The sequence below is a fragment of the Clinocottus analis genome, unplaced genomic scaffold (genome assembly GCF_023055335.1).
Source record: "Clinocottus analis isolate CAN_PGR_092001 unplaced genomic scaffold, fCliAna1.0.p SCAF_14, whole genome shotgun sequence".
In the NCBI taxonomy this organism is placed as follows: domain Eukaryota; kingdom Metazoa; phylum Chordata; class Actinopteri; order Perciformes; family Cottidae; genus Clinocottus; species Clinocottus analis.
Window position 1 is genome coordinate 5057445 of NW_027175865.1, and position 22514 is coordinate 5079958.

Below are 22514 nucleotides of genomic sequence, written 5' to 3' on the forward strand. Positions count from 1 at the left end.
TTGTCCTTTTCTTTACAAATATATGTAATACATGTACTAGGGTGAGTTAAATATTTACAATGCTCCTGGTTTCGAGAGTAAAACTCTCAAACATGTATTCTCTTTGACAATGTTTAAGTCATCAGTTTTAAAACATTAAAAACTGTAGAAGAAATCGTTAAAAACAAAGTACAATTTGACTGAAGTAAACCTTGATCACTGAGCTTAAAATACTATTACATACTTCACTAACGATGTGGGACACTAAAGGCAACAACGTTAAGAAAACTAAATCAATTCTCCTTTAAATTCTGGGTCAATTGTGGGGGAATTTGGCAACTATGACGCCTTGTTTTTGTCCTCAATTGTAAAAAGAAAGCTCATGGGTATTTTTGCCTTTACACATTCCCGCGTGCATACACAGAAAGAAAGTTAAAATAATAAAACTGCTGATCCTGACATGGACCTATGAGCTTGTTACATCATCCGACTGAGAGTCCCGTGTTTCCATGTTGAGTAACACTGAGGATATTGTCTCAGGAAACTACTACAATGGGAACATAGAGTTGGGAAAGCAGCACCTCCCACTTTGCAACTTTGCTGAAGTGCAGCTTTGTCTGGCAGCGCTCTCAGTATGAGGACTGATACAGGCTGCGATCTGCTGCAGCACCCAGAACTACCATTAAACATGATCTATGTGGAGCGACTCTCTCCTGGATGTAAGCAGTGGCTTAAAGTTGCTGTACAGACTTGTGCCGCTGCGGTAGGCATTAATCAAGTGACATTTTCTGGTGAATTAAAGATGTGTGGCCCTATGATTTAGTCATTTTGAGTGTGTGTAGAAATAGTTCACACCATCAAAAAGCACTGCAACTGTAAATTTGTAGTTTGTTCCCTAAAAATGAGTAGTTTTCAAAGTGCCACTTGATTGACAAGCTTATATAACAATGTAATAAGGAACAGGAAGTGTATACTTTAGTTTCATCACCTCGTGCTCCAAATTAAACATCCGACAGTTACTGAAATACGAGAAAACATCCGTTCTCGTCCCACTGAATTCTATAGTTTTCTTCGGAAGCGTTCCACAAAGTCTGCCATCATTGTTCACATTAGTGTTGTCACTGTTGCTTAAGAATTTGTCCCAGTCCACTTTTTCTATATTTCAAAAGTTTTGATGTCTTAAACAGTCACATCCCTAGTATCAGAGATCATCCAAAGAACACACACACATCTTTGATCTACTGGAAGTGTGTTCATGAAGACCTAATATTTCAGTGTTACCTTTGGACACTTTTAGATCTTACAAATACAGCCACTGCGCCGAGGGAATGTGCAGTATGTGCAACCTGCTACGAAGATTATCCCTGTTCAGCATCTCAAATCTGCCAACAAACTGCCAGAATCTGCCAATCCGGCGGTTTTACATCAGCAAAAATGTATACAAAAAAAAGTTAAAAAGCATAGTGGACCCGCTGTTGCAAAGTGGATCATGAAAATAATACAAAACCATATTGATTGACATTTTTTTTTAAAAGCTTGCAGAGGGGAGTCAAAATATTCATCCCTGCTGCATTCACGCGTGCATTCTCATTCATGTCATATGCTTTGTGATACCACATCTTTGCACACGTGATTTACGGTTTCTTTGGTTCCACCTCTATGTATGTATGTGTGAGAGCAGGTGGGCCGTTGTCTTGCATGTGTTATTTGGGGCTTCTCTGCCACCAGCTATACACCCGGTGCTTCTCAGTTACTGATCACCATCTTTTTTAGTGTTAGGGTGGATGAGCCAAGTTTTTTTTTTGTTTCCGAGGCCAGGTTTACGAACGCAGCAGAAGGAAGCTGACAAAAAATAGGGTTCATGAGCAGCACTCAAGGTAAAATTACAGTTCTTTGGGGTATGGAAGGTAAGTAGCCTTGAAGTAGTATTTCGGACACATAAAACGCAATGAAAGAAAGGTGCTCAGTGCGCTCGCTTTATGTACATCGACCGCCTGCTCTCACAGGCCTGAACACTGAGAGGCCCGGTGTGGCCGTTGAATTTGAACATCATTAATGTGTGCAGTGACAGCACCGTATAGCAGAGCTAAGTACGCATGGATGGAGAGATGGTGGGATGCAGAGAGGACTGAGGGTGCCTGGCTTTGAGGAATCTAATCCTAGAGTTAATTGGTATGACTGATGAAGACAAATTGAAATGGGTCAGCTGAATCAGGGAAGAGAGGACGTGCCAATGTGTACGGTGCACACGTAAAGCATACAAACACAAGCCCGTGCAGTAGATAGCTGTGTGAGTTTGCTGTCCTCCAACATCGGCTGGTGGCGGCGGGGAAATTAACTCTCACCGGTTCCAGAACGCACCAAACTCCTCTTGGTGAAAGCTTTTCCTCAACACCGAAGCTGCACCATTGATTTTCAATCCATCCATCTATTCACAGGTGGTCTTCTCGGAGGGGTGGGTGGGGAGTGGGAAATGCAAAGCTTAACTGAATGCAAAGCGTTTCACCTCGTCTGTGTGAGTGCGTGTCAGTGTGGAGTGTGGAAGCCCGGCCCTTTGAACGCCGTCCCTCGCGGGCCCCACTAATTGAGCCAGATCAATTCACGGAGACGGCGAGCAGGTTGCCACAGTTGCCACATCAAAGGCATTCTAATAACTGCACACTGTGGCCATTACAGAGGCAGAAAAAAAGAGCCACATTTATGTTTGCTTCAAAGCAAGCATGGCAGCAATGAATTTACAGAGAATCCAGGCCTTCGCTGTTCTCTTTCAACACTACAATTTCGACACAAGGCTATTTTGGAGCAACATTTTGGGAACAGAACAGAGAGTAGTCACACATACATAAATACAACTGCTCTAAATTGTACTTTAATTAGATCCCTTTCTTGCCGCTACAGTGGAAACCAATAACACCACATGCAGAAAGAGCCTAATGACAGACTGTAAGTGTTCGTCAGACATTGCAATCATACCCTCATGATTTCTCTGTATCTGTGTACGTTTCACACAGCAGCGGTCTATTCCGCAGGATTAGTTATGCGGATGCTGTCTGTTGCCAGTTATCCTCGTCCTTTCTCTTTCTCATTAGTGATACGTTTGTAACTTTGTGCTGGCCTGTCTCCTGCTGTACAGGCCGTCTTAGGCTGGCAGTCCTCTCCGTTTCCGCAGTATCTTTCACTTCTTTTTTTTTTTTTTGTCTCCCGCTCAACTAATTTTTTCTCACAGTCTTTTCCAACCTTTTTGGCTTCCATCTTCTTCTTTTTTTCTAGGTCTCCCACTCCAGCTTTCACTGATTTCTACTTAGCCTCCGTTTCTCAATCGCTCTCATGCTCGCAGCTCGGCGGCACGTCTCCGCGCTGCTCGGCGAAATAATTTACCGCACGCAGAGCTCACGCGGATGATTGAAGCGTAATTAGACGGCGGAGACAGCGGAAGCCAACGGAGGTGCTCGGGAGCCGGCGCTCGTCAGATGGTCCGTCTCACTCTCACTGGCTTTGCCCTTCAAAACTATCACTTCTGCGGGAGGAGCAGGGGAGGGGGACTGTGTGCTCAACCCCGGCGCAGCTACGAAATGACACATTGGCAAGTGATTGTATCTTTTTCTTTTTTCCTTTCATGAGTGAGATTATCTGCACTGCACTGCAGATATTTCCACGGGTATCAACCATTTCCTTCAATCGGGCCCATGCACCTTCCTTTATGGTGGGCGGGACAAAACCAGTAGAGCCTCGGGCCCGTTGAAACAGCACTGAAAAAAAGGACGTAAACTTAATCTTAAAACTGGAAAATTCTTGAAACTGACAAACATATCTGTTGATTTATTGAAAAGAATATCAATAGGGAATCAACAAGAAGCCTGAGGAGGATCATTACACAGTCGGGGAGATGAGGATGGGAGAGACGTGCAGCTATATGAAGGGGAAGGTATGATTAGCTTCATGCTACACAGTCTCTCGAAGCTATGCTGTCACCATGGCAAAACCCGTGATGCTACGAGTGCTAGTTAGCGAAGACAACGACGAGCGAAGGAGCAAAAGGAGCGATGCATACACAAGATACGGGTTCACGTGCCGACGAGCATCTTTCGGATGCTCGCGCGCTGTCTTCCATTGTGGCGGGAAATGAGCAGCATGCGAGCGCCTGTAATCACGAGGACGCCCTTGTCGATGGCAGCTTCAGGGGGAAAGTGCTGATCGCCACACTGTGCTCTGACACCATATGCTTCGCGAACAAACACCGCGGTGGATGTCAGAGGGGAAATGGCATCGCGTTCAAGGTTGGCGAACATCGAACGGAGAGGTGAGTGATGCTGCTGAGTGAGCACCTGTATCCCCCAAAGTCTGTCCAATTATCCCGCTGTATTCACGATACAATGCGTCTCCCCTCCCGGTTCTCCTCAGATTAAACCAATGCCTCGGGGAGGGCTTCGCTAGGCTAGCTGCTGTCAGCAACCAACTGTAACGGCACTGTCAGCCATCCCCTTTGATCACCGCCCAGAGGTCACCCTATGTTGAGCCGCACCGTGGGGTCCTGGGTGTCAGCGGAGCTAAGGCGTCAGAGGAGTCACCTTTAAAGCATAATAAGGAGACTGCTGACTGACTGCAGACCACCTAGAGGGGGATCCGTGCTCTTCGCATGAATATAAATGTAATATTGACAGCAAATCTTCCCCGGGAGAGAGAGAGAGAGAGAGCGAGAGAGAAAGGAAAGAAAAGACAAGCCGGGGAGACGGAGCAAGTGAAAGGTAGTGAGAATAAATGAGAGGGTGCAAGAGGACTGAACACTCCGGTTGGCTTCACACCGTTAAACCGTCTGAAGCATCCGCTGGTGACTACTGGTTGATGGGCCGGTGCGAGCGCTGTGTTATCATAAACATTTGGGATTCACTTCGTGGAGGCACTTTAATGACGCTTTTAGCATAATTTCCCCACTGTAATGTGAAGTGAAGGGCAAGCCGCGCCTATCTGTCTGCCTGTGGCTTCAGTGAACCGTATAAATATTGGCCGTTGACCAGGAGGCACTGCTGCTTCAAATCAAGGCATCGGCAAAAGAAAAAGAAACTCTGGAAAATCAATATCCTCGTCAAATGACAATAAGAACTGTCTTTGTGTAACATTTGGAAGTGTAAAACTGACTAATATTATGAACACAGTGGAAAAAAACTGTTCACATTCCAGGAAACCAAAATAGAAACCAGGAAATAATTTTACCTTTGAAGCATAAAACATTGGAACAACACAAACCACATCACGAGCAGCACAGGCTTTCAGGTCAGCTTCAAGCGCACATTGGCCCTAATGTGTGTAACATCAAAGCAAGGTGTACATTGTCAGAATCCATATGATGTTACAGAGTTGTTTCGCTAATTCGTGGCTCTCCACACAAGGAGGAAAAAAAGGAAAGAAAGTAGAAAAGGACAGCTTTGTTTTCATCCGGGCTGTTATCAGCAGAAAGCCGACTGCAGCGAGAATAGGGAGGGATGATTTCCATAAAGACTGGCTGTTGTCTGAAAGCAAGCAGCTGTCAGGCGGAATTACCTCTCCGACACAGACACCACAATCGAGGGCGCCCTTCCCATAATTCAGTCTGATTGGCTCAAGGGGAAAATGGCAGCCTGCGGAGAGTGAGGCGAGCGGCTGGTTGACAGGTTTGCATCTGCGAAGCCCGACGCGGCGTTTACCTGTTATCATTCTGTCTGCTCCACGTGTCAGTTTTCACAGTTCGGAAAGCTACCTGAACAAAGTGACTTGGAGAATGGAGTCCACGGTGTGAGGAGGCAAACGTGTCTCTCTCTCTTTCACAAAAACACACACACACGTCTTTTGTTAAATGCATGGATTATGATAGACGGATGTCTTGTCATACATGCATCAGTGGACCAAATAGTTGATTATATTGAACCTTAGTTTACTAATAGTTACATCCATTGTTCAAATTACCGATATGAGAGGAGGGGGGCTACCAAAGGCTTGATGAGAAGATCAATACCACTCATGTCCTGGCTCTAATTATGGTGGTTGATTTGAGAGGCTATTAGCTTAGCATGAAGACTCTAAAGAAGTAGAAACAGCTAGCCTGGCTCTTCACCAAACACGCATCTAATAAAACACTAAGATCCAGTTGCAACGCTAAGCTAGGCTAATCACCGCCTGGCTCTATAGGCAGGGGAGTGACACCAATAAACAAATGATCCAAAATGTCAAACTGCACTACTAATGTAGGGCCATACTTATTTCAAGCCAAATCCTGATCTTTTAGTAAACCTAACAAAGTGTTTACTTACAACATTAACCTTAGGAGAAAGTGTGAATATTGAATAAACAATATAATTCCCTCCAAACATAATAGAGAATGCAGTTTTCTTGCATGGGAATGTCATTGTGTAGGAGGGAACAAAATCCAAAACCTCTCAAATGTCTTATTGATTGTGTGAATGTACACAGAAAATAGAATCCATGTGGACTGTATACAATCGTGTGCACGCACGCACGCACACACACACTCACACATACACACACACACACACCTGCACTCAAAGACACACACATACTCCTCGCCTATGCTAAGTGCTCTTATCTGTGACTTGTGTAGAGGTGAGTGACAGGAAGGGAGGTGCAGGGGGGAAGTGTCCTTTAGGTATCTTAATTATGGCTCCTCTCCTCCCTCTCGCTGTCACCGTCCCCGGGGGAGGGCAAGACAAAAGGAAGGCAATGTTTCATCTCTGCTGCCTTGGTATTTCAAATTCCAAGGGGAGTAAGAGGAGAGAGACAGCAGGGTGTTACATCGGAGGAAGAAGAGGAAATCAAGTGACGCTTCCCTCTTCGCCTCGGTTTCTCTCTTCTCGCCGTCTTTGCAGCTGTGCTTAAAATAAGGCACCTTAATAAAAGTGTTTTAATGGCGTCAAGGCAGGAAAAAAAAAAGACGCAACTTGATTACCGTGACGGTTTTATTTAATGAGCTCAAAGCCTCTGGCTCCGACTTGCTATTCGTTTATTACTTTGTTGTGGAGAGATATATGTGACAAAATGGAGCTGGGGGAGTGAGAGAATGGGGCTGAATGCTCTTATTGTGGAAATCGTCTGTGGTGCTGGCAATCGTCTTTGCGATTTACACCTTCCTCGAAGCGCACCTGGGTTTTTCATCCGGCCCCACCAGGGGAACGCTGCGCCTCCATGGCGGATCGGAGGGTGTCGGAGACACCTTGGCAGGTAGGCAGACACAAAGACAGCCTGCTGTTAATTATTGATGGGAATAAATTGCACTCATTGCATATCTGGCAGGGGAACACACAGTGGATATGAATACAAATGTGTTTCTGTGAATGTGGGAGAAAACGGCGGTAAAGGGGTTAGAGGGAGAACGAAGAGGGGGCAAGGCAGAGGGGCTCGATAGAGTGATGGGAGTGATACCTGGTAAAGAGACATCAGAGAGGTGGAGAGCGAGTCTATAAAAGCAAACTACTCCTGAATGTCTCTCACAAGTGTGATAAAAGCACAGAGCTCCGGCACAGAATGCTGGCCTTTCTATTTGTGTGAACAGAACAATGGACCATTCCAAAAAAAAACGAACCATTATACAGAAATGCTAATCGGGAATGATTTTGTGAATGTGCCCACACATGCACACCTATGCAAACAAACATTCGTAAAAAGGTCAGCTCCTTAGATTTGGGACACCTCTCTCATGCACATATTGACTGAGAAAAGGGGAGCGATGCAAAGTAGGGGTGTTAAAATAAGCTGGGCAAAGAGCACGGGCGTCTTATCTGTATTCTGAGAGCCTGGCCTCTTATAAATATTGGAAGAAGGACACTGGTGGGGAGCGGAAACAGCCAAATGGTGCATTTGAGAAATGGCACACCTGAGCACCGCACGGAATATCATCTCCTCCTGTCAGATCTCATCCCATTTGATCAAAATAATTGCCACCTTCATCGTTATCATCAATTCTGTCATCTGCGCTGGCGCCATCGCCATGCTCCATCTCATCGGGGTTTCTTTGGCTTCGAGGAGGAGGGGGGGTTCTGGATTGGATCAAATGCTGAGAAAATCACTCCGAGTCATCAGCATATTCATTGCTTTAATGCTACTGACATTTTCCTCACCTATTTAAATATTCTGACAGCAGCAAATCCTGTGCTGGAACAGAAATAGCCTGGTTTAGCCGTGTGGGCTCGTCGATCATAGATGTCCGGAGAGAGAGACCCGCTGTGCTTAAAGTCTCTGATGAGTCTCCCCGCCTCAGCGAGGGAATGAAAGATTTAGAAAAGACGGATGCAGAAAGGACAGCTGCGAGCCTAGACTGAGGGTCAACACACATGTAAAATGTAATGTAGCTGATATTTAGAGCCAAATATGCAACAATCAACATTAAGTCCCAATCTTAATATCCGGTACAAGGTTTGGAGGTTAAACGGTGGATAGGCACACAGCCCGCCGGTGTGTTCTTACTCAAAGCGACACCTCTCCACGTGTGTCTGTCTGTCAACCTGACAACTCACTGGGGCCCTCTTTGTCCAACTGAAACAGCTTGTCTCATCTGCTTCCACTTTAGCGGGCTAATAACGCGCCACAACACGGGACGAGCGGCTGGTCAATCTTCAGTTACAGCTGGGCCAGCTCACACGCTGGCACCCCGGTCAGTGGAATAATGCCACGGACTTGAAACAAGGGGACCACATGTGCAAAGCAAAGTCTGGATGCTGGATTGTGTGAGACTGCAGCTCTGCCCTGTCACAGTGTGCCGGTAAGATAAAACAGACCATCAGTGCAACGCGGTCGCCTCCCAACTTGTCACATAGCCATACAAACGCAGTTATAAGCCCACATTTAAGAGCCTTCTTGTATTAGGGCGAACCAGTTAGTCATTAAACAGCAGAGAAATGCTGAAAAAAGACTTTCTATAAAAGTGTGTTTATGGACAAAACCAGTTTTTTGGGGAGCTTTCAGGTCCATCAAAGTCCATGAAATGTGTTAAGTGTACAGTATTAAATCCCTGGAGGGAGTGAGACACTCAACAAAAGTGCTAATGATAATGCAGGAGGAAGTGGCGGCGCTAAGTTGTTTTTAAACACTCCTTACCTTGGCCATTTGGGCCTGCACCCCGGTGGCTTTGAGAGACGACACGGCCTTCTGTGCTGCAGCTGGGCTGTCAAAATCCACAAAGCCATAGCCTGCAGAGAGAGAAAAAAGAAGGGAGGGAGGCAGAGAGAGAGAGAAAGTCAGGCATTAGTAAAGACGAAATGAAGGCCGATGACTAACAAGGAGAATGACAGGCACTTGGTAATTGTAGCAGTAATAGGTTGGTAACATGACTACAGAGGCTGCCAGTTCTCATATCTGGTGAGCACTACATTGTTTGATAATTAGCGACACTGACGTTCATAGGGGGATGCTATGCATCTTAATTAGTAGCATGGATGAGCGATTTAGTAATAACAAACCCCGGCACCCTGCCCACCTCCACCTCCACACACACACATATGCAAACACACACACACACACACACACACACACACAGACGCCAACAAAATCACACGAGCGTCGAGTAGCGTGAAAATGCAGAACACAGACCAATCGCTGGTTCCTACTTGTAGTTTTAATGACAACTCACAGACGTGTTCGGAAAAGACCACGATCGAAGGGACGCTGCACACATTGACTCATTTACATGCGCAGAGAGGCGCGTCGATTCATTCCTCAGATTGTTTTTGTTAAATACTTGTTCAGCCTTTTGATTTTCAGAGGCTGTGAAGTTGGCCGGCCCACATCGTGTTCCTCAACACCCGGCACATTTAACACGGCCTCGTTTCACAGCCTCCGTAATCCTCTCCTCGGTAACAAATCTCTCAAAGGTCGACGGCGTGCGCCGGAGACGCTGCCGTCCCTCTTACAGACACGTAAACACTTATATGTCTCAAACGGAGCCTTTCTGTCCACTTACGTACCGTCTTTGTCCCTCTCCCGTCTCTAAACGTCTCTCCCCCTCCCCTCGTATTTTTTCTGACATTAACAGCCGCCGGCCCCCATCTGGAAATCCATCACCGGAGGAAAGCGGAAGGGAATGAAATCTGCGGCTGTGATTTATGAGTTATTGTGATCTCGACGTTCTCCGGGATGTATCGGAGACGAGGGTCACGTCTGTGTTAATTAAAATTTGGTGGCGGATTAAAAGCAGTCAATGGGTGCCCTATGATCCAGTGTTTCAGAGGGAAAGTGTAATTAGAAAAGGATAATGGGTGTGAGGCGGGGGGAGACCGGCTGCCGTGGTTTGCTCCATCATGTTGCAGGCGTGTGAGCACACACATGCATATAACGCCTCATTTTATCACCATGCGTCTCTTCTAAAAAAAAAACATAATAACCCATCTCACTTTTTCAGACATTTCGAGGTGTGCGTCTGTGGGATGAGGGAGGGTTTGTGGTCATTTTCCTGTCGGTTGGCGGCAAAGGGAGTGTGGAGAAATGTGAAAATCATAACCTGTGGCGGAAGAGAAATCAAGTGCGAGGACTGATTAATGGCCAGCTGTTGGAGTGCGGCTGGGAGGGGTTGACTCTTTAATTGTGGAAATATGAAGAGCGAGAGCTCTAAGAGCTTAAAATGATTTAAAAGGAGGCGACAGTCAGACAAAAATGTACCCTTTCTTTAAAAATTCATTATTCCTCAAAGGAGACACCAGGTAGACCAAGTCCAATCATTTCATTACATTAATGAAGCTATAAATTAACTCATTTAATCTAGTATTAAATGTAATACATTTCTTAAATACAGTTTTACAAGGAAAGCTGAACTTGTCTCACATAAGAGCAGTTTTCAAGAAGGTATTACACTTAGGAGGGCTGGTTCAACCAAATAAGAAACACAACCATATGTTCTGTCTCGCCTCGCCTTATCTAACCATGTGGATCATTTAGTGGATGTTCTTTGTCCAGGTCTTTTGAGATTTCGGCCTCTTGACAAATGCAACGGAGGTGAATTGAATGTTGACTTTGGTGAAACTGAAAGCAGCCTCCCTGTTTGTGTGGACACACACCCCAATCTGTGAACAGTTCCCATGTGATTACAGATGGGGGACAAACTACCGTCATCACATCAAGTGTCTGTAAGAATTTGGGCGACCATAAAATGAGTGAATGGTCGGTGGGACTCTACTGCAGGAACCAAAACATCTCAACCAAAAATAAACTCCCTGTTTTGGTGTTTTGATAGTGGTGGTTGTGAGGAGTGCCGTGTAAAGAGCAATCGATGTTGCCCTTTTTTTTTGTTACTCGTTTCTCAAAAATCTCCTACTGTCTACAGAGCATTTGAGTAAGGACAACATTGTTCCACATGAAAACATCCAAACTGTCCTTAAACTCTTCATGGAGCCCACTTCTAATCGATTTTTGTCCGGTAAATTTTTTTCAGTCAGCAGAGGAAAGTTTTCCGGCCACCATCCTTTCAGACTGCCGCGGTTTTCAGTGAGAGTGGGATCTGGTGACCGTGAAGGCATCGAGCATGTGATTCACATCATTGTTGTTCTCATTAAAATGCTCACTGAGCCCTCGCACGGAGCCCGTTTGATGTTCATGGTTGTCCCTTTCATTTGTCACATGAATGTCCGTCTTTCTCGGTTTGCAGCGAGGCGGTATGTCTGTATTTAGAAAGACATGTTGCTGTTGAATCCTTGAAGTTCACCTCAGTTGCACTGAGGCGGAGGCAGAAAACACAGAGAAACAGAACTACCTGCATGGCTACACACAACCAGGTACGTTTTTTTTGTTGTAATATGGGTGAACCATTAAAACAAAACAGATAAAGCATTCTCTGCAGATCTAAGAACATATTAAAATCACATCAAGAGAACCACACAGATCGTTACTGCGGCCCTCCGGGCGACGGCTGGTTCTCTCTAATAATCTGAACATACATGGGACGCCCAATTACAAATTTAATATTCACCCCACTGCTACCTGGAGTGCACTTATCAAACTTTCAGCAGGATGAGGATTTTGGAGAATGCTGACCTATATTCAGAAAGCTCTGAATGGATAAAGAGGTGAGGAGGAGGCAGGGGGGAAAAGGGGTGAGAGAAAGGGCGGGGACAAAAGAAAGGCAGTGTGAGGGAAGGGAGCTGAATGCCCTGAGGAAGACTCGGCTGTAGCTGTATACCAGTACAAGTTTCTAGTTTTCCCTTCCCCTGTGCTGTTACTGTATATATATATATATATATATATATATATATATATATATATATATATATATATATATATATATATGCATAACTGTTGTATAATGTGGTATTTTTGATTCACAGCCACGGGGTACAACTGTTAAAGGCTTGTTTTGTTGGAATAAAACATAATAATTGAGAGACATGAAGGCAGCTTGAGTCTATTTGTGCTTTTATCAGAAAGAATGGCGGTGGAGGTTATGGTAGAGTCAGAATCTTTGTATATGCGTGCGTGCGTGCGTGCGTGCGTGCGTGCGTATGTGTGTGCGTGTGTGTGTGAGCTCCTCTGCTTCAATACTAGTGACAGCCAGCTTCAGTATCAGACCTTAGAAGTTAAGTGTCTCATCATCTTCACAGTTTAAAGAGCAAAGAGTAGGTTGATACATGATATGCATATACTTCTGATTTATTAGATTAGATGTAGGAATGTTTTTCGGGGCAACGTAAAACATATGTCTTAATATTCACTATTTGGGAGAACCTATTATGTTGTTAAGTTTGCATTCTACTCGGATATTAGACACCAGTTAGCTTAGCTTGCTCGTGTCACTGCAGAATAAATATGACTTCAATAAATCCTTTTTGGTCATTACCAGTTGGACCAAACGTCCATGGGTCAAATGTGTATACTACACATACTAGCCTCTTCGCTTATTTCAGTTACATTTTTGGTTCTAGACATTATAAGTTATAACTGTAACATCGCAACGATGCCCAGCCATTTGGACATTGTTTCCTGGGAAAACACTCATTGGCTTCTACTTATATATAACAGAATTAACAGTCAAGGGACCTGGTGTTTATTACCTCATATTTAACTTCTCCTGCCAGCTTAAGCTACTTTTACATCTTTCTCTGCAGTCAGTAAAAAAAATGAATACAGAAGCGATATTTGATGCAAAAAACATGAATCATGAATTTGGTGGGATGTGCCACTTTACTTTCAAGGAAGGAACACTCATGGGTAATAATGATTATGACTACAAGTGTTTTCTGTAACGTACCGCTACTTATTGGATATTTAGATAAAGTCGTTTATGATATCATCTCAAGCTCATTTTTAATTTTTGCTATCCATCTATTGGAAATACAGGCAATATGTTTGCATATCATGCATATATATATATATATATATATATATATAATATAAATATAGATATATATACACACAAACACACACATATACAAGGAAAAGACTATGTAAAATTGCGTGTAGCTCTCGTAGATCTGTAGAAGATGTCTTGATTTATCCAGTGTACAGAATGACCAGGTACTGTGTGTGTGTGTGTGTGTGTGTGTGTGTGTGTGTGTGTGTGTGTGTGTGTGTGTGTGTGTGTGTGTGTGTGTGTGTGTGTGCTGTATTCATCTTGTTTGTTTAGTCCTTGAGCAGAAGAAACCGTCTCCTGAGTCGTGTGTGTGTGTTTATGTGTGTGTGAAGAAGAACAAGCAAGGTCAAGAAACGCTCCACTCGATTGAAGACATTCGCATCTCAGGCGTTTTACCAACACCCGCACTCGCACACAGAGGAATGTGTTTCCTAAAGCCAAGTACATGCTGTCCTCCTACTGTATTCAATACGGGCTTCCATCTTAAGTGGGATGCAGAGGGCAACGTGTTGCTTTAAAGCCTCGGCAACAACACAAACATCCAATCGATAGCTGTCACTTAAAGGCGGCTCAAAGTGACTGACTGCATACGTGGTGGCTGATATCGGTGTGCAGCTGCACACTAATGTGCACACACACACACACACACACACTGGCAGTATGACACACACACACACACACACACAAACACACACACACACACACACACACACACATGTTGTATGGACAGGCACACTGACTGTCTCTCAGAGAGGAATAAAGAGAACATGAGCTGCCATATCATATTTCCTGGTCTGGCTCTAACAGGGAGCCTGTCAAGATAAAAGGACCATCTTCAATCAGTTACTACAGGATGCTGCTATGCTACCACTGCTTCTACTCTACTGCGACTGCTCGCATTGGATGTGTGTGTGTGTGTGTGTGTGTGAGAGAGAGAGAGACAGGGCGCTCCCTAACGGAGGTGTAGGTCTACAGTATAGATGAGGCCACCTCGGGCTGCGTTCAGCACAAAAGTCTTCAGTGGAGAGCGGAGATAAGGGACTCATTACAGTACGTGTATCGACGTATCAATCATCCACGCATCATTCATGCGCCGTCAAATTATGCTAATCCTAATTACTTCTGGGGAAATTACCATTTTTTATCTGCTAATAGTCGGGATTGTTTGGGGTTTCCTAGCCACTATACCCACCACCATTTTCCCCAATATTTTCCATTTTTCACATTCTAATATTCAGCGCTAATGATCCCATTTTGCACAGAATACAATGGAATAATAATGCCCTAAGTATGAATAATGAATCAACGACAAGTCACGGAGCATTTTAATGGCGTACGGTGCAAACAGTGTAATTGTTTACGTCCTTGTGAGTCATCAAGAGGAGGTCTGAAGCTGCTGTTGCACATGGGAGATTAATCATCGTGGTTACACCAATGTTAATTCGTAGTTTGCATGTATAAAAGTAATTATGGTTAATGGAGGAGATAGATGCGCTGCACCATGGACAAATATGCATAACAATGCCTGTAATATGATTCTTATGATTCATGGTGCAGCGTAGTACCGCATCACTTTGCATCCTCCACTATGTTCATTGTTACAACCTCGCTCTGCTCTCCTACTGCCAACATGTGATTTTGTGTTTTTGCAGGTTCATACTGCGTGTGGTATGTGGTGCCGGAATGATAAGTCACTTCATATATTTGTTGATTAATAGAAAATGTAATGAGAATTATTTTGAGTCAGGTAATTTATCAAGGAAAAAAGTGGTTCCTCCTTCTCAAGTGAGACGTTTTGCATTCTGCTGATCAACAACTAGTAAACAACAGAGTAAAGCACACAATTCTCACATTTGCAAAAATTGAACAGGCAAATATTAGATTTCTTCTGTAATAAATAACTAAAATGATTAATATCTTTGGGTTTTGGAGCGTTAAAAAGACAAATCAAACAATCTGAAGGAAGATGATCATATAAAGAAAGGTGAACTAATAATAAAATACAATAATTGGTCTATATGATCATTGAGGGGAAATACAGTTTTGACCACACAGAAAGAAACGTACATACATGAATGAAGAAAAGCTGTCAAAAAATATTTTATCGCTTTATATCATAACATATTAATTTTTATAGATGTCTTTGCTCAGTCTGGGGGTCAGCCCAGCCGTTCCGCCCTGCAGGAGGGGCGGGTGGTGCTTCTGTGAGGTCGTGGTGAGCTGTGCAAACATTGAGGTGGGGGCGTTTAAATAGCGAGATGGCATCCATGACTAACTGCGGCCAAGACTAGACCGCCTTGGTCGCACTCCAAACCCAGAGGAGAGCATCCTCGCTGGGACTGCATTCCTCTGTCCTTCTCCATTCATCCCGCACCACCAATGGTGACTGATGATACATTTTGTGGCTACCCTCCACTAAACCCTGCACTTTTGTGTGTGTGTGTGTGCGTGTGTGTGTCTGTGTGTATGTGAGGGTAAGTGAGTAAACAAGGGAAGACCATAAATCTATCTCTTAGTTGAAGGTTCAAGCAATAAGAAACATCGGCAAAACACACACACATACGCATAATCATACGCATACACACACACATACACACACACACACACACACACACACACACACACACACACACACACACACACACACACACACACACACTTTTCAATTTTCATTGAAAAACATAATTAAATTAATGGGTTGTGATTATTGCAGGGATGTGTATCAAACAAGTATGTTTTTTTTTTAAACGTCCGCAGAATATGATGTGTAGGCCAGGATATCGCTGCAGCACCACAATATGCAATTTAAAATGGTAATTTGTAACACGTTTCGCCTTCAACAAATATTACACCTCCAGCAGCAATTTCACATTGTACGAGGCATTGTTACAATCAATTGTGCAGCCCTGAATAAAACCAATAATACTAGAGCCTCATATACATGTGGCATCCTACTAAATCTGCAACCGCCGCAATACACGTTGTTTGTGCACACATAAACCTAAATACACATCGGGGAGATCAGCAACAACCTGCACGCACAAACACATGAAACCCTCTCACGCACCCACGGACTGCAGCTCCACCAACGACTCAAAAGTAAGACCCCTCGTTTACTGGTCCAGTGTCACCATGCGCTTGGAGACAACACTATTTGTAGTGAAATGACTCTCACGGAGGGCTCCTCGATATTAGACACAGGCGAGGAGATAGCGGTACAGGCAATTAACTTATCAACCCTGCAGCATGGATTTATAGCTAAAGCATTCGTCTTGGCTGAAGCAGCCAACCCATTGGCTGTATTGTATTTCTTGTCATCTTCTGTGCAGGTAGAGGAGTGTCCTTGTCAGAGAGCTGCAGTCGGGATCCGCAGAGGGCAAAGAGCCAGGGCTCGTGGCCAAAGGGGCCACTGGCAGCTCATTGTGCCGAAGACAAACTGAACAGGAGGTTGAAAAAACTAATTCCTCATCCAATATCTGTGCAAATGCTTCAGATGAGTTCGGTACGACAGCGGTGCCCCTGCAGACGGGCGGAAGATTGGATGCACGTAAGGGATGAAACTGTTTAACATTCGTGTGACCCCTGACGCCCTGGCCGCAATTCTTCATTTGATTTCATAATAAATGTCATATATGTTTATTTCGGACACAAAACGTTTAAGAAGCGAGCGCTCATTTGTAAAGGAAATAATAATAATAACCAACTACAATTAAAAGTCAATTATTATTTATTAATAGAGCTACACAAGTCACTGCATTTTCCACAATACTGTCCTCCAAACCTTTCAAAATAAAAGCCTTGTATTGAAATGAAGGGATTCTGTCGACAGAAAGACGCTAGAGGGCTTTCATTTAAAAAGTGGAAAGATGAAGTGTTGAATAAAAATGAATATTGACTTTGTTTCATATCTGTGACACGCTCTTGAGATAAAGACAAACTAATATCATATTGACTAGTAAATCACCCTGCAGTAAGTGTCATCGGGAAGTAATTCAGAAGCAGGGATGTAAATGTGAAACAACATGTTAGAATAACATTTTCAAAAGCGCAAATATTAAAATATCTTAACATCTGAGTTCACAATAATGATCTCCTCTCCATCTCAGGCTTCCTTTCCCTCTTCATTTTTCTCATCATAATTTGTCTTCCCTTTTTACCCTCCTTCCTTTGTTCCTTAATTAATTCCTATCCGTTCACACTCGACTATAGCTCGGCACCATATGGCTTCCACTACACTCTCAGCTATAAATCCAGCATGACAGTCGAGACGCCATTTAAAATATGTGTGTGTTATATGGTCTACAATTATGTTAAAATCCACGCTGAGATCCTAAAGCATGGCATTAAGACAAATGGTAAGAGAAGAGCGAGCTTCTAGAAATACAAGTTCATCCTCACAGGCCTGAAGAGGTATCAAGAATAAAGCATTCACACGTCTCCCCTCGTTGCTGACATTCACTGGTTTAAAGTAGCGGGAAAAGATGTCTCCTAAACTGTTCAGATATGGTCTTCATTCAGATCGGTTGATAACATCGCTGCTCAGCTCCATCAGCTCCATCAGCTATAGCTCAATGGCAAACGCCGACGTGTTTGGTGCAACATGTGAAGAGCACTCATGAGCGGTTTGAGACCAAAAGGGTGTTAATTACTTGTCAAGAGGTTGTTAAAAGCAGACCTGGGGCAAAAAAAAAAAAAACACTGAGTGGCTATACAGAACCACCAAATAATCCGCACGCACGCACACACACACACACACACACACACACACACACACACACACACACACACACACACACACACACTCAGGTTAGAATGTCAAACAACCCTGGATAGCTGCTCATTGTGGTCCCCGTTGATGTGAAAATGCCACAAGCAGCATAAGCCCATTTTGACACAAAGAGCAGGTGCGGTCCTTGTTTCGCACTCCTCTCTCACTCCACCTATAGAGTGTCTTAAAATAACTGCACTCCCATCACTCCCGACTGTTCTGGGGGAATTTGTACGGTTAGTATTCGCACCGGGTGCCATCTTGTGCGCCGCCGTATTACCCGACGGCAGGTTGTAATAAGCAATGTAATCACGTCAGGTAACTGAAAGCGCCACCGGCGAGCCGAGAGGACCGGGTAAATATTAGAACAAAGCTGGATCGATGAAAATCAGGCTCCCTCGCAGCAAGGGGAAAAGCTCCAGGTGGAGACGAACATTAAAAATCTGGACAAAGTGTCCCGTTCCCTCTACGCGGTGTGTACGTTCCTTTTTGTCTTGCATCGGTGAGTCATTCATGAGGAACGGCCTGGCCGCCCCCAGCTGGCCTTCCTCTCCATTGCAGTTATGATTAATGCCTTCCTTAACCAATCAAGGGTGTGATCATTAGTCAGGGGATGTGCACGGGGGGCCGGGGCCTTGACAGGTCAGTAGACGGCCGAATCTCTCACTGCGGTTTCCACGCCATCCACAGGTTAGGTCCAGGATAAGAGATGACTTGAGGTACGCCCTCCTCACCTTCCACCAGTGCCCTCTGAGGCATTTTGTCAACAAACGAGACAAAGAAGAGAGCCAATGCCGAGAGAGGGAGAGGCCTCGGTGGTGACGAACATCTGCAACAGATAATCCCAGGGCTCTACTTGTACTTTGTCGAAGTTTATTACAGAATCTTCGGTCTCCGTTTGGATCCGCGAGACAGACAGTCAACAATAACGCCTTTAGAAACGAACCCATTCCTCCACGCTGCAACGCATCTGTGTGCTGAAAAATTTTCATGGGAAACCGGGGTCTATTTTGGATCTGTGACTCTGCGGCCCCTGGCTTTCACCTCGCCGCGACCTCCATTGCACACACACAGTCCTTCAAGACACGCACATGTACACATGTACGTCCGATGGCCGCGCTGTATCCAAAAACAGCACAGGAAGTGGAGGGGGAGGGGGGACGAGGGGGTCAAGGGGTCAGAGCTCAAGGAATGCAGCAGTGATGGCCCGAGCCTCTTCTATTTACAACAAACTTGGCCAATCAGATGCCTACTTGTTGGTCGGCCAACTTGGAACCGACTGGAATGGAGACTGTAAAAGGGGACGGTAGGGGGGGAGGATTTTTTTTGTATGCGTGTGTGTTTATGTGTGCATGTGATGCTAACAAAGGCTGCGGGTGTTATCCAGTGAGGCCTCTGCCTGCTGAATCTGTCCAAATCAATGTGATTATCCCTCAGCTATTGCTAATTAGAGTCATTAATACGCAATGCAAAGCAGGAAATAGCACGCGCTCCCTCTCTCTCCCTCTCGCTCTTCCAGCCGATCTTTCCTCTTTCTGGAACGGGCTTTTAGGAGCCGAGGCATTTGGAAAAGGTCCGCTGTTGGCCACATTTCAGTCGAGATTCTCATCTGCACATAATTCACTTTCAAAGGGCAGAGGGGGCGGCAAAGAGAATCCTTAATTGCGCCGGCACCGTGTACAACATAGACAAATGTTTATATCTCAGCCCTCTAATGAGAAACCAATAACGGATGCAAAAAGCACTCTCTGGCTTTTCTGACCCCCCCCCCTCTCCCTCCCACCTCCTCCTCTTTACCGCTCCAGCCCAAATACACAGATACACATGGACATGACAATGAAAAACAGGCCTTTTTGAAGAGCGTCACCTCATTCATCACTAGCCCTTGTGCTCGGAATCATGCAATACTTCACTCGGGCACTGACGCAGCAATAAATCTGTTTTTATAGAACGTAACATTGCCTATATTTCTCCATTAAGCTGATGCTCTGGTAAGGGCATTGGATGCTCCGGATTGTAATGGTCAAGCTTCTGACAGGCCTTTAAATTGCACCCAGCGAGGCAACGGTGATTCAGTATTCAAAAGGCAAGTTTTCAGGACCAGTATGCAAAGACATTCCGCTGTATATTCATTACAATCACATTTTGTTTTTTGAGGGTTATTAAACCAAATATATATTCCACTTTAACGTATGCAATCAATTGTTTGGACACTTCAAACATGATTGGACTTTGCTGAAATAGGAAGAAGTTAGTCTGTTTCACATCAAGTCACCCACATAATAGAGTAAAGGCGACAGTGATTCTTTCAAGATGCGAGTTTATGTAATGCCCTTGTGAGTTTTTAACATCCTCGTACAAAATGGATGGCGGGTTGCAGGGCGAAGAAATGAACAACAACAAACTGCCGAACACACAGCCACGAGAGACTATCTTCTCATCTCCTCTATCTCCCACCGGTCAGTGCGGTGGTCCGTCGCGGCAGAGCGCCAGTCAGACCGGTGAATCTCGACGCAGCCTTATCTCCCGGCGGCGGAGGGGGAAACGGAGGTCCTTTAGAGGGCTGAGGTCATTTCCTCTGCCTCCGGGCTCTGGCAGGAAAAAATAAAATGTCTCCATTCGGTCAGCCCTGCTTTATTTCAAACGTAGCCGCTGCCTTTTAAGAGGCCCTTGTGGGCACGGATGGCAAACGAGCGGTTTTGGGTCCCCCGCAATCCATCCCTCTTCTCTCCCCCCGACCCACCCATCCCCTCTGTGATGCAAACCCACACATCTCTGTTGCATTTCTACAGTAACTGTGGAAGTGCAGGGAAGGCTAATATAGACAGACAGTGTGTGAGATCGAGGGAGAATAGTAGAGACAAAAGGGGAAGGAGGGGCATGAGAGCAAAACAGAGAGAGATGAAGAGCTGAATGCTTCCTCCTACCCACAGCGCCCTCAGGCCCTTTCACTACTTCCTGTTAGCATTTCTCCCTGAGCTGAGCTACATCCAAAGCATGTGTGTGTGTGTGTGTGTGTGCATTTAAAGGCATGCATGGTTTGTATGCAACCGTTGTGTACCCTTGCGAGAGTACAATGTGTGTGTGCCTGGAAGCTGTTATGCGTGTGTGTGTGTGTGTGTGTGTGTGTGTGTGTGTCATAGAGTAAGGCAGGGAGCGAGGGAGTGAGTCAGCGCTGGGAAGATAGAGAGGCTCATTGAAAGGCCTGCGTGGTGCGGTGCGGTGGAGGAGAGCAGCCAGAAAAGGCAGACAGGCAGGCGGGCAGGCGCACACGCTGTGATGTTAGGAAGAGGATTGATAGATCTGTTGCATGGCCACTGATGCTGCAGGAGCCCAACACACCTCGGGCAGATGGATTGGGGGGTGCGTGCGGGTGTACGATCAGTCTTTGTGCGAGTGTGCCCTCTGTGTTTGAGTGCGTGGGAGAGGTGTATTACATGGTCTTGGTGTGTCGTTTTTTTTTTTTGTGATGTGGCACTTCAAACAGGGCTTTGCAGCACTTGAGCACACTCGTCCACTGGAGGGCAAATGTATAGATGTACAGTGGGGAGACAGTGTGTGTGTCTTGTTAATGATCGCGAGTGGGCGCCATACGTGTGCGTTGGCTCCTGTTTGCGTGCACACCAAGATGTACGCATTTCCCTCACACCTGACCTGCAAGTACAGAGAGCGTCATCGCTGTTTTTCAGCTTTTCAACGCTCCCACGCTCACTATTCCATCTCTCATATCACCAGCGATCCACCTTCCCATCATCTCGCTCACATTCAATTTCATCTTTTTATAGCTGTTTTATCGACCCAACAAGTAAAACACGTCTGCTACACAGAGGCTGCCATCTACATTTAACGTTTACAAACTAAAGTACAGTTAAATCGTTTTTAAGGACTTTTTTTGGAACTTGACAGCATAACACAATACTGAACATTTGTATTTCCTGTAGTAATGTTAGTAGTAGATGCCAGGAACTTAACTTGGACTAAAGCTGTTCCCCTGGCAACAGACTGGGAAGAAGTTGATGGGTACAGAGTATGTCAGGACTCACAAATACAGTAGCTATATAATCATTTTTGTTGGAGGCTCAGTATATTGGAATTAAAGACCGTCTTGTACTTTATGCTTCATTTCCACTGTAACTGATGGCCAGGTTAATACTCCACTCGTGTTCCAAAAAAGTGGAATCTACTGGCAATGTGCGCTCATCCGATTGGCCGACGAAGTGCCTCACCAGATGACATTATATTGCATTGTGGGAAACGGTGAGCCTGTTGCAACATTTTTTATTTATTTGCACCCCCATATTGAACGGATGCGGGGTGATGTGTTTTTTCATGCAGTGCTCATTCGAGGTGTGGACAATTCTCGATTAAGACGCATTGCGCTGCGGACGTTAACTCTCACTACTCGCGTTAGCGGGTCGGTTTCATCAAAGAAGGTTCATGCAGGCTGAA

General features: G+C 44.9%; 1 protein-coding gene across 4 annotated transcripts in view; it reads right to left on the reverse strand.

Annotated features, from left to right (window-relative positions):
* Window positions 1-22514, reverse strand: part of rbms3 (RNA binding motif, single stranded interacting protein) — a 247507-nt gene that overhangs the window by 102346 nt on the left and 122647 nt on the right. For all 4 annotated transcript variants that reach the window (XM_068575458.1, XM_068575461.1, XM_068575460.1 and 1 more), the window contains one exon: window positions 9061-9152. In XM_068575458.1, the coding sequence (XP_068431559.1) occupies window positions 9061-9152 (92 nt within the window). The remainder of the gene's footprint in view (window positions 1-9060; window positions 9153-22514) is intronic.